This window comes from Lepisma saccharinum, chromosome 18 (assembly GCF_977018435.1).
Source record: "Lepisma saccharinum chromosome 18, izLepSacc3.1, whole genome shotgun sequence".
Lineage (NCBI taxonomy): Eukaryota > Metazoa > Arthropoda > Insecta > Zygentoma > Lepismatidae > Lepisma > Lepisma saccharinum.
The window spans coordinates 58,704,585-58,717,671 of record NC_139246.1 but is presented as its reverse complement, the minus strand read 5'-3'; the positions used below and the strand labels follow the sequence as shown (position 1 = coordinate 58,717,671).

Below are 13,087 nucleotides of genomic sequence, written 5' to 3'. Positions count from 1 at the left end.
TGTGCGTCGGTGAGATATTTCTCTTGAAAAATACACGATTTCCCAGTCAAATATATTCCGAAAATACCTCAACGAACGTTGGAAAGCTTGCAGAAACTCATTTCCGTAAGCAGTTTCTTCTTTAAAAATGAATAAATGTGTTTCCGATATACCCAAGTGGGTATGACTTGAGGTGACCGGACCCCTCTCCGATTTTCTTCATATTTGACATAGTTACTAATTGATGGCTCCTAATCACAAATCTGAAGTTAAAATTTGTCGATCACGTCTAAAAATTGCGAACCATTGACGCTATCCTCACGAACCATTGGTGCTAGCCCCACGAAGTATTGACGTGTGGTTACGTTAGTTTCGGTTAGGTTAGGCAAACATAGTTAAATTTCATGTCGTGGTAGTATCAGGATCTAGAAATTGTAAATAATTGCGAACCATTGATGCTAGCCCCACGAACCATTGACGTGTGGTTAGGTTAGTTTCGGTTAGGTTAGGCAAACAGTTAAAATTTGGTGTCGTGGTAGTATCAGGAATATATATATTTGCTTGTGAAACAAAAAAAATTGCGAAAATAGACAGTTTCTATTCCAAAAACTGACGACTTATTTTCGCATATTTTTCAATTTCTAGACGTTTCCGACAACTTTTAACTTCAGATTCCTGATTAGGAGGCCTCAATTAGTGAGTATGCCAAACATCAAGAAAATTGGAGAGTGGTCCGGTCATCTCAAGTCGTTCCACCGAACTGTTACCAAAATATCAAACAGTTACATTTTCCTCCACTTGTATCTGTCGATATGGAAATGCAGAAAATAACCGTTCATTCTGTACAGTAAGACTAGAACTACTGAATTATCGATTTGAACCATAACAGACCCAACAAGTAGAATGACACCGGTGCCGGAGGCACCGTGACTAACCACAGTGATTTTGTAATTGTCCGAGAATACGACATGTATGCTTCCCTCTTCTGCTTCATTTTATTTCTACACTTACATTTTATATGTATTACAGAATTTAAGAGATACACATGATATAATTTAATTATTTCGTGCAACATTTTCACGTCCTTTATGCTACAATCATGCAACGATTAGTTACCGAAATAGCAAGTTTGATAAATGTAGTTTGCAATATTTCTGATAACAATTTTCGCATTAAAGAATTTATAACTTATTACTTTTTCTTTTTATTACTTTTCAGGTACATAAAGATTAATTATTGCAGGTCTTCTAAAATTTTATTTGAACGCAGGCTCACTTTTTAACTCATTATCTCACCTTACATAGTTGCTGTCCTGATGAAAGTTCTTCAAATGGATGTCTTGAAAAACATCTTGAACAAGCAAATAAAGCAGACATATTACTTTTAAATTCACTTTACAGATACACTCTTCGAAAATAAATATGGATTTATATTCACTAACTTACAAACATCCGGCAAGAACCACCATATTAGTTATGACGTCATGGCGAATCCACGTATAGCAGTTAACTACGTAATAATGCCTGGATGATGTAAGGAATATGGCTGCTCCTGCCATCATTCAAACCGTACAGAAATGCTGCTTTCGTTTGGAACATTGCAAAACATAACTGTTCATATAATGTAAATTGCATATGGCTTTTCAGGCACTGTACAGTTGTTAAAACTATGTAGTATTATGCTTCCTAACGATACTTGTCAACTAATTAAAATTTGGAAAGTAAGTGGATTTGCAGCGATCAGCTGGCCTTAGTTACCTGTTTCCTATCAGCTGTTTCGGTATAAAACAACCTATTGTTGGTTGAGAGTTGGGCACTACTACTTCTGAATTATCTTAAAATTGGTAACAACTCGATGAAGTTATTCAATTGCACATCGTAGTATGACTTCAATTAAGATTTGTGCTTTCACGTGAGAACTTATTCAGACAAATCTCTCGTATTGCCGATCGGTACCAGTAGTTCGATTGAGAAAGTAGAGTAGGTAATTTGTTAATTTTGTTATATGAAATTAGTTTTAGGTCGCTTTTTCCTTTCTTTGCAGCTGTATCAATTTTACCTCTTGAAAACAAACTATATATAAACACAATAAGGTAAAATGGTTATAGTGCAAGGCCATTTTCTAAGGAGTAGATACTGACACTGTAAAATGATGTAAAAATCTGTACACCATTCATTTATACAAAATATTGCAGTTTTCACTATAAAGAAAGGGGCTTCAAATTTATCGGTATCCAGGGAAGTATAACTTTAGTGCTTTCTTACAGGCATTACTGTCCATTGATGCAATACAGTCTTAAAGTTATATGATGCAGACTTCTTTAGTTTGCATAATAGGCTATATATTCCATGTAGCCTACAAGTGATATTTAATTGTTGAGAAACTTTAACACAACAGCTTTACAGATTTTAAATTCTTAAGGGCATTTCTCTATATCCCCCATACCTTTAATCAAATTCCCAGCTGAATTGCCTTAGAGGGAGGCAGTGTGTATCCCTTCAAAAAGACGTTTTCTTCATGGTAAATGTCTGTTATATCGGAGACACATTTCTTCATATTTACAGAAGAAACTACTTACAGAAATGAGTTTCTGTAGCATTTTGAAAGTTCGTGGAGGTCTTTTCTCACCGCAGAATGCTGCACAACAAGAAATAAGCATTTTTGATATAATAAACTTGCATTTTGTGCAAAGCGACAACATTATGCCGGTGTTTCCATTATGTACCTGCAGATGGCGCAAGCATCGAAAGTCACGCGGTCTCGCCAGTGTATCCAAATGTACCATTTTTTACGAGATTTTTTTTTGACTATGCTTACGTACCCTAACCCAACCTAACCCAACCTAACCTAACCTTACCTTGCCAGAAATGGTCCGTGGGGCTATCGTGAATGGTTTTTGGGGCTATCTGCCAATGGTTTGTGGGGCTATAATGAATGGTTTTTGGGGCTATCCGTCAATGGTTTGTGATGATATAGTGAACACGAAAGTAGGTATTTTTCGGTTAAGAAGGTTAAAACACTGCATACCCTCTCCAATCGACAAAACACAAGCACGACGTGCGATGACCCACAGCTGTGCGCGCCATATTGTATGTTCCGCAACGGAAGAAAGGGACCAAAAGAATTACTCTTAATGTGAAAAAATCGATGTTATTTTCGTGTAAAAAGCATAATTCCACCTTCAAACATGTTCCGTAATACATAATTGGTAAGTACGAACCATCTGAAACACAAGATATCCGATTTTAACGTGTCTCCGATATAACAGACATTTACCCAGATTTTAAATTCTTAAGGGCATTTCTCTATATCTGCCATACCTTTAATGAATTCCCAGCTGAATTGCCATAGAGGGAGGCAGTGTGTATCCCTTCAAAAACGACATTGTTTTTTTCGTTGTCGTATTTCGATGTTCAAGTAATGCAAAATTTCTTTCGAAATGGGGAAATCGCAAATAACTGAAAGTTTGGTTCCTAAAGAAGATTCATGCAAGTGAACTCCCTCATATTTCCTCACTACAAGCAAGATGTGGGTTACACTGACCCAAAATGGACAGAACATTCACAGTAAATAATTTATATAACTATACTGCAAGTCATGAAAATGCGAGCCTCACGGTCGCACATGGATATAGTTTTATTCACCCTTAGAATGAGTACATTCACGGTTTTGTCATTGTTTCATTGGATTACATTTAATTACATATTGCAATTCAATAGCTACATAATACAATACCATAGGCCTACGTGCATACATGGAATGAATTATAATACAATATAATATAATATAATACAACACAATAATAAATGGTGGCCGCGGTGGCTCAGTCGGTAAAGCGTCTGACTACCATTCTAAAAGTCCCAGGTTCGAATCCGGGAACTTTTCTAACGTTGGAAGCATCCCCAGCGCCCACCCAGCGTCGAATGACATGGGTACCTGGGGGAAACCCTGGGGGGTAAAGGTGGTCAGGGGCATGATGCTGATCACATCACCCCCACTCACGACCAGATCAAGAAAGTGTGGGGCATTACCCCCACACCCCCTATACTCCTTCATGGCGTAGTGCTAAGCACAGGGAAGCACTTTACCTATTTTTACACAATAATAAATAGTACATAGCCAGGATGCTGTTGCCATGTTGCCACAATCATAATAACTAAAGGCAGACATATGCACTCCTTCCTTATCAAACTCATCTAATGGGGTTATATGCTTCTCTCTTTGTAGTGGAAGTGCGCTTCATTTCCTTCTGCATTATCTATGGCCCTTTTAATGTTTGAACGGTCATTCTGCCCACGCCACATGCATCTTCTGTCAGCTTTTGAACTTGTTTGAAATTAATAGCATTTGTAAGTTTTGGAGTATTTGCTAATGTTTGAAAAATGCTGTACACATGTGCAATACTCTTTGTTTGTTGAGGTCATGCCTGCTGAATGTTTTCCTAGTTTTTACGGTGTACGAGGGATTTTTCATTTCATCAGTACTATTATAATGTCACTCATGGTTAAAGCCCACTTTACCGAATCAATGCCAAAGAACTGTACCCATACGTGTCGAGACGAAGCTAGGAATGTGACAACATTGCCGTGCAAGGGGTGAAGAGGGGAGCGGGGAGATGATTGACCTTGGTGCTCGCATTTTTGTGTCATTCAGTACAGGAAATATTAGCAAATTATATGAAATTTACCCATATCCAGTTCAAACATAATAAATATTTAATAGGAATAAACAAATAGCACTTTGAACCGAAACCAATACTGATACCAATGCTTAAGAATTTTAATAACGAAAAGTTGTTTAAGTATGGAAGCGGCCCCGGCGTCCACCCAGCGTCGAATAACATGGGTACCTGGGGGGGGGGGGGTAAAGGCATTCAGGGGCATGATGCTGATCACATCACCCCCACTCACGACCGGATCAAGAAAGTGTGAAGCGTTACCCCCACACCCCCTATACGTCTTCATGGCGTAGTGCTATGCACAGGGGAGCACTTTACCTTTACCTATTAGAATACTGAACAGTCCATCTCTTGAGATGCCCACCATAATCTTGCACTGCATGAAAACAATTTGGTTAGAATTGGTTCCCTTATATTAGTGAATTGTAAAGTTTCTACAATTAGTGAATACAATTTCACAAGTTACTTAATATTCATACTTTTCTGTCCATCTTGTGTCAAACAACTTGACCATGTTACAGCGTTTCCCTGGTTTTCTTGCACTGTGTTTTTGAGAACCAAAACAGTCCCAATGCAGTTGCTTATCGCAGTAATTCTGAAACTACCAAGAAATTGCAGACAATTTGTCACAAATAGACTACTGTGACTTGGTGTATTTTGACCTCAAGAGTGAACTAGCAAGATGTCTATAGAAGATGAGCAGCAGCTGCTGCCTATGCACACTTGCATGTCCACACCCAAATAAATGTGCAGTGCAATTAATTTTTATTATATTTATTCATTGAACGTCATTTCTTCAAAACATCAAATGTTTCCGGGCCACATCATCTTCCATTTACTTCCTTACGTCAGCTTTTCTATATGATTTTGTCGAATGAGGTTCGCATATGAACAAAGTTGCAAAGTGCACACCGAAGTGGCACTGTTTTCAACGGTGAGTAGAGAAAATAGGAAAGCTCTTATGGCTTGGGTCAGTGGGTTCTCAGACTCTCTTCACACCAAGAATTGGGACATAGTACCTGCGGGCATGCACTGATTTCCTTCTTCATCATGTAGTGTTGCAATCTTTCCACTCCTTGCATGATGGAGTCGAGAACAACCCACACTTAATTGCAAATTGAGGATTTTTTTTTTAGAAAGGGAAATTTCGATCTCTCTCACCTCATGCTGTTCCAAGCATAGCATAGGAATCCGAAAGCAAAAGAGGTGTGGGCAACAGCGGACAGCAATGAGTTGCTTTTGCTTAATATAAAGAAAGAAAGAACGTATTTGTTGACAAGTTCCAGGTGGATCTGCAAGGAAGGAATAATGTAAAAGAAGAACAAAGAAACTGCTCAAGAAACAGAAGTTTGATGTTTTGCAGTCAATGGTGAAAAGTGAGCCAAGAGAGATTATTGTTTCAGTTTGTTTTTTGAGAGTTAGATCAACAGATTGCAAATAAAATAGAGCTTTGATAGATACATGCTCATTCGTGGCATGTAGTGACAAGCATATTCAGTGATGCAAGCCCAAATGCGATGAGTGGGATACGTTGGTACAGGTGCTGGAAAAATGGCAGCAGTTTGGATTTAAAACATTCACAATGTTGTAGGAATTGGTGTCATTTAGGCTCTGACTTGTATTTGGTAGTTCAACAAAAATTTTAAATAATCAGAGTCTAATCTTGTATTTTTGTCATAGAACAGTCAATCCAATTCGCTATTCAGTGCATATGAGAATCTGTAACTTATACTATATGTCACACATTTGACATAATTTTTGTAAAGGTGCTTGCAAGATTAGGGTTTCGAGCAGTGGTGTGCTCAGGATTTTCGAAAGGGAGGAGTTATGTTTACTTTTTCTTGGTAGTCAGCCCTCATTTTGTCATATTTTTCTACCTTTTTTAGGAATACTGGGCGAAAGAAGGGGTTATAACCCCCATCAACCCCCCCCCCTGGGCATGCCACTGGTTTCGAGGATCCTCATGACAATGACTAAAATTGAATAAGTACATTAAAAATGGTAATTAGCTGAAGTGTACGCTGAAATATTTATGTGGCATTAAACTTGCATTTCTGATGGGATATATTTATATTGAAAAAAGATAATATACATTATTAAAACATTGTAATTACACAAAATACTGGCCAATACCATTACAAACCATAGGGATTTATCGGTGTAGCATTGTGAGTGCTTTTGTCAGGTTGTCGAATGCTGAATTTTCTACAGGTCACGAAATAAACCAAACAACTCATCTTCTGTTGTGATCGATTAAAGAAATCACTGGGGTATTTCGAATTTGTAATAAACGTTATTTTTATAAATTTTCATGAAATATAACTCTGCTATCGTCTCATTATCAGAGAAAGATGCGTCATAACTTGGATAGCAAATCCAATTAGCAGGAATAATTGGGTGGGAGTAACAAGACTTCTGGACGTGAGGCTGAGGTGCACACCCATAGACCCAGACCACCAGCTGCCACTACAGCAAATTCAAAATGCATGTGTATGATGTATAACATTAAATATTTTGACCACCGTACTTACCTTGGGTCTCAATGACCTAAGCTGGTTCGACCATTCTACACAACATTGCATTCATGCTCTTACAGCACACTACAAAATAGTAATTTCACGAGAACTTCAAATCCCCTCCCTTACAGTCACGATTTTCAACTTTTAAGCACAGCACACACTCCTTTGCCACCCGTTCATGAGGCAACTCTCTGCTGACAATGTTTTACAGAATTCCTTCACAGCCACTGCTACCAGAGCATGGAACACATGCACCATTTGAAACTCTTCTCCTCTTGCATAATTTAAATCAAAGTTCATAGATTTAACTTGTATTCAGTCTCATAAAGTCCACAGTGATTCAGGATCAGTTCTGTTTAATCCCTCCCTGAAAGTTTATTCTATCTATGACCTCAGGCAAGAACCCCTTGGGCACCACTGCATCTCTGTACAAACAGTGAAAAGTGCATATATCAACTTGGGAATGAAATTGGAAAGCAAAAGACAGACTAGCAACACAACATGCAATATTATTCTAACTATGATGGACTCTTTCTAATTCAAACTCTAAGAGAACACACAAAAGGTGACAGGGAAATTTCATAATTTGTAACTGTCGTTCATTAGATTCAATGAAGATTTACTGTTAGTATTAGACATCTTTGGTGGATCATCTAATTTTAGCCATTACTCTTACGTTAAATTATGACATTTTTAGGTGTATCTGAGAGGGAATAATTGCTTAATTTCAAGCCTTGAGAAATCCTTTTTTAAAAAGCTATAATTATATTTTTATTGTTAAAATATATTTTGACACACTTAAACTAGAACACTAGGAAAAATTTATTCAATTCTTGCTGACCTGGTAAATCTATGTGATTGTTATATTTGAAATAGAAGGATTTGTCATCTTTTATAAATATCATCATCAGGGTTTAAGAAATACAGGTAATGGACAAAATAATATGAACACCTTGGTTTGCAAAGGCCTATATACGCCATCGTGGAAAAGGAACAACACTCAGCAGAGATTTCAACCATCTAGTGGCGATGAAAGCAAACATATCAGTCTATCAGAAGCTGGTGTGCGAGCTGCATGCGAGCAGTCAGCTATCCGTCAAATGCAGGTAAGTCCGACCTTTCAGACTTCAAAAGAGGCATGACCATAGGAGCCCACCTGGCTGGAGCATCTGTGACAAAAACAGCTAAACTTGTTGGTGTAGCACGGAGCACAGTGTCAACTGTTCTGACAGCCTACAGACAACATTGAAAGACAACGTCTGCAAAGGAGAATAGTGGGCGAAAAACAAAGTTATCCAACAGGGATCGACGTGTGTTGAAGCGAATAGTGACTCGAAAGCACAAGACAACACTGTCCCAGATAACCGCAGAGATGAACAATCACCTCCAGGACCCTGTATCAACGAAAACCATTCAAAGGGAGCTGCATTCTGTGAACATTCATGGCAGAGTTGCCATCCCCAAACCGTTGGTGACTCCACGAAATGCAGTGACACGAAGAAGGTGGTGCCAAGAGCACAAGAATTGGACACAGCAGCAATGGGAACATGTGATATGGTCAGACAAATCGTCTTTCACATTATTTCAGACCACAGGACGTGTTTATGTGTGGAGAACTCCTGCTGAAGCATTTGATATTGACTGCTTAGTGCCTACCGTGAAACATGGTGGGGGGTCTGTGATGGTTTGGGGGGCTATATCTTGGAATGGTGTTGGCCCACTTGTCGTCCTGCATGGGAGAATCAACGCAGAGAAGTACTGCACCATCCTGGGTGACCACCTCCATCCCATGGTTCAGACTTTGTTTCCCGATGCATGCCCCATCTTCCAAGATGATAACGACCCTATTCACACTGCTAGGTGCGTTGATGCATGATTTGATGAGCACAGTGATGAGGTAGAACATCTCATCTGGTGTCCACAGTCCCCCGATCTTAACATCATTGAGCCTTTGTGGGGTATTTTGGAGGCCAAAGTGCGTAATCGGTTTCCACCTCCAATGACACTTTCGGAACTTGAGACTGTTTTGTGCGAGGAGTGGCTACGTATTCCAGTTCACACTGTACAGGACCTTTATTTGTCTATCCCACGTAGGATACAAGCTGTCATTCAGGCAAGGGGGGGGGGGGGCTTTATGCAATTGCATTGGTGTTCATATTATTTTGTCCATTACCTGTATATATCTATTTGAATAGGTGATATCTCTTTGAAGTGGAAGATTCCAAGAAGCAAACTATAACTTCTTATTAATTTCACTCATGAGGAAGTAATATATTCACATACCTAATTTTGCAATTTATCTAAAGTTAAAGTACACAGATGATGATTTTTTTAAAACATTCTCAGGACATTTGGCTGATGCAAGGGACACCTGAGTTCAATTCCTGGGGATGAGTGATATCAGGTGGGAATTTTCCCAATAATATCCTTCTGTGACTCACCCAGCCTCCAACCTGGGGGATAAAGGTAGCTGGAGCATAGTGATTGTCACATCACCTCCAGTATGTGAGGCCCCACATCCACAATCTTAATGTGCTTTCATGACTGGTGTAATGCACTGATATATCTGTACTTTTTACATTTATTAAAAAAATCTTGAAATTTCAGGGGGAGATGCACATTTTTCATATCATAAAAAATTTTCATCTTTTTTTTTTTTCCAAATTTCTTATTTTGCTTCTAATCACTAAAACATACATATCTTCTGTGATAATGGCTTCTTTGCCTGATCTATACTGAACGAAACAAGGTATAATTCATAATCCTATCATTGTAAGTTTTGAAAAATATTCAATTTTATTTGGAGTAGTATTTAATTTCAAATTGCTTGCCAAAAAGTGCCCCAACATTAAGATGAATGCCACTGAAATACCCCTGCCATCTAAAGGTTAACTACCGACTAATGGAAGTGTTCACAATTTGTAATATAAAATTTTATTATTGTTTTATTATTACTTCATGAATTTTAATTGTTAATCGTGAGTTTCTTATATTATTTGTCATTTCCTTTATTTTAGGAGTAAGAGAATTGATAATGACTACAGATGAGAGTACAACATATCTATTTCTTGAAGAAATTCCTTCACAATCTATGGTTGGAGGTAAGATGTCTCTTAATATTTAATAGCAGGTGTGTGTGTGTGTAGCCAACATGTTGTTACAACAGTTTTATGACAGTTTATGAATCCAATATGACTAACTGACAACATGAATCAAACAAGAATAGTGATTTCCTTATTATATATCCACACACTCTTCTAGTTATAGTGAAGGTCCTCCTCAATGGCACAGTGGTAACGTTGTCACATTGTAATCAAGAGGTCCCAGGTTTGTTGGCCGGTGAAGGCACATAGTGTTTCAGATCCTACTTGAAACTGTATTTTCAGTACTGATTAGCCTTACTGTGCACAAAGTCAGTCAGTCACTCTAGTTTTAGTTCAACTTTTACTAAATTTTATGTTATTATGTCTCCCATATAGTCAAAGTACTCTAGCCTTTGGTGCAAGATTTGATTTGATCCTTCGTAGGAGCCTGAAAATTTTTGTTTTGATCCAGCCTCAAGGACAATTTTGGAACTTGATTGATTAATAGATTTAATTGGGTTATTTTATGTTGCCTTTCTGCCTCTTTTGGGTAATCATTCTGATGAGGATGAATGATGAAATTTATGAAGGAACAATTACAAAGAACACCCATGCCCAGCCTAGAATTTAAACTTGGGATCTCTGGCATCATAGTGTGCTGTTCTAATTGTTATTTTTATTGTACTTATTGTACAAATTACCTGAAAATTGCAATTTTTTAAAATGATGTGCATAATTTCCAGTTTATTTTTCAAAATTTGGGGAGGAGATTACATGCACTTGAAGATTGATCTCTTGTCATGGTTCCCTGCAAGTTTGGTGCATCTAGGGTCCATAGGGTAAACACTTGAATCTATTTTCCGGAACTCTGTTCCATAAGGTGACTACACTGCTTTTCTTATACTTTTTCATATTTTCCCCCATGAGATATCCACTTATTTTCAACGTGACTTGACACATTTGTAAGAATGTACCACTGCTACATTCTACACTTTTTCTTTCACTTTGTTGTAGTGTAGTGGCCAAAGGGATGTGCAAAATTTGTTTTCTTCTGCTTCTAACTTCCATTATTGTGAGGTAGAATGTACAAATTTCACGTATGTTAGGAGCCCTGTCATTCTGAACAAACAAAAACAAAAAGAAAATTAAATAAATAAGAAGTGATTTGATATCTCTACAACAATTAGTTCCCTTGGTACAATACTTTTTGTACATTTAGGCAAGTTTGAAAGTGCACACATGAAAAGCTCCCATTTGAAGAGGTTAAAGGTACTAACCTTCTACAGAAGTAGAAAGATCATTTTAAATAATGGAGATATGTACAAAAATAGAAATTCAGGCATTTTAAACATTTATTTGGAAAATATTGACAAAGAAATTTATAAAAATATTATTTGTAACATATATGAACAAAGATTCAATTGGGTTATTACTATATATTGTTATGAATGTAATTTTTTACATGAATTTGTTAGTTCTGAAATTAATGTAAAAAGAAATAATTGTCTAGTTAGTTTGTGTACTGATTCTTAGGTGTAGAAGAAGGTATTAAAGAAGTCAAGAAAAAGCTAGAAGCCACAAAAGGAGTTATGGGTTCAGAGAAGAAGGATGTTCGCGTAGAGGGTTGGTACAATATTTTTCCTATATGCTGACAATTATATGTACCCTGTACATATGGGTGGCCTTATTTGTCCATGCCGTGAAGCCATATAGAAGGTGTGAAGAAAGGGGTAGACATTTTCTCAGCCATGGTGAAAGTGATGTGATGAACGTCACTCTTTAGATGCCTTCCTTCATCCTCTCGTCCCCAGTTACACATTGATGAGTTTGGTGGGAAGTTACTAGGTGGCCTTGTTCAGACCAGGGGGTGTCGTTGCACTCAATCTCATATGTAGGCGCTCTTCCATCTGTTATGTACTGAGATGTGGGCAGGTTGGGGTTAGAGGTCGTTGGTTGCTACCCAGAAGAAGTTGTTGTGATGGTTGGTATGGACGGCAACAGTGAAGTCCAGGTTGTGTGTGGAGGAGCTGTGGATGTTTCCCTGAGGTAAAAGCTACCACAGCCACAACAGTTTAGAACAATTATGTTTTTATTAGAAACAAAGAAAAAAAATAAAGGAAAAGAAAAGAAAGGGGAGTGCTGCATGCAAGGTGGATTGATTTAACTCAAGTTGATTTTAATCTCAATTTAAATCACTTTAAGTAAATAATTTATAGAATAATATACATAAGGATTTTGTAGATATCAGAATCACTTTCGGTGAAAGTACATTAAGCTAATAATCATTTAATGGTATTTATTAGGCTCTATGAAAGGAAAAAGGAAGGAAACAAAATATATGTACTGATAGGGTGAAGCTCATACAAAAGGAAATGCAGTATTTAAACTGTAAACACACTTAAATATTTCTTGATTAAAAATTCAATAATTTTTATAGGCAAAAATAGGAAATATTTTGTGTGGAAAAATATACAAAATACTAATTTTAAACCATAAATAGTGTCATCATCATTAAACTGTACATATACATGGATGCTAATATTTTGCAAATTATCATTAAAAATATTTCCAAAATTCAGCTACAAAGACTTTAAAAAATATTTTAAGTTTGAATTATAGAGTGCATACAGAATGTTTTATTTTCACTGGAAGAAAAGTTACTGAAATTATTATAGTTTCATTAACACACTGAACAAACATTTCCGTAGTAGGTTCATATATACAGTATCAGAAACAGAAAAATGTATATCTATATACATAGTTTTTATTTGCTTTAATTAAGTGTTCAAATATTTTAGAGGGCCATTTACTAGAAAAAGCCTTTCTAT

At 37.1% G+C, this 13,087-nt stretch overlaps 2 protein-coding genes across 8 annotated transcripts in view; one reads left to right on the top strand and one right to left on the bottom strand.

The window, feature by feature from the left end:
* LOC146002600 (protein FAM76A) overlaps positions 1–1,489 on the bottom strand; it is a 111,679-nt gene extending 110,190 nt beyond the window's left edge. The window contains exon 1 of one of the 2 annotated variants that reach the window (XM_083140555.1): positions 1,425–1,489. In XM_083140555.1, coding sequence (XP_082996681.1) covers positions 1,425–1,430 — 6 coding nt within the window. In that variant the 5' untranslated portion in view covers positions 1,431–1,489. Of the gene's footprint in view, positions 1–1,274 lie in introns of both variants that reach the window. The other variant, XM_083140554.1, reaches the window with a different exon arrangement.
* Positions 1,490–1,519: 30 nt separating this feature from the next.
* LOC146002598 (uncharacterized) overlaps positions 1,520–13,087 on the top strand; it is a 56,453-nt gene continuing 44,885 nt past the window's right edge. For 2 of the 6 annotated variants that reach the window (XM_083140553.1, XM_083140548.1), the window contains exons 1-3: positions 1,520–1,699; positions 10,194–10,277; positions 11,793–11,882. In XM_083140553.1, coding sequence (XP_082996679.1) covers positions 10,211–10,277; positions 11,793–11,882 — 157 coding nt within the window. In that variant the 5' untranslated portion in view covers positions 1,520–1,699; positions 10,194–10,210. Of the gene's footprint in view, positions 1,700–1,751; positions 1,963–10,193; positions 10,278–11,773; positions 11,883–13,087 lie in introns of those variants that run through there. The other 4 variants (XM_083140549.1, XM_083140550.1, XM_083140551.1 and 1 more) reach the window with 4 other exon arrangements.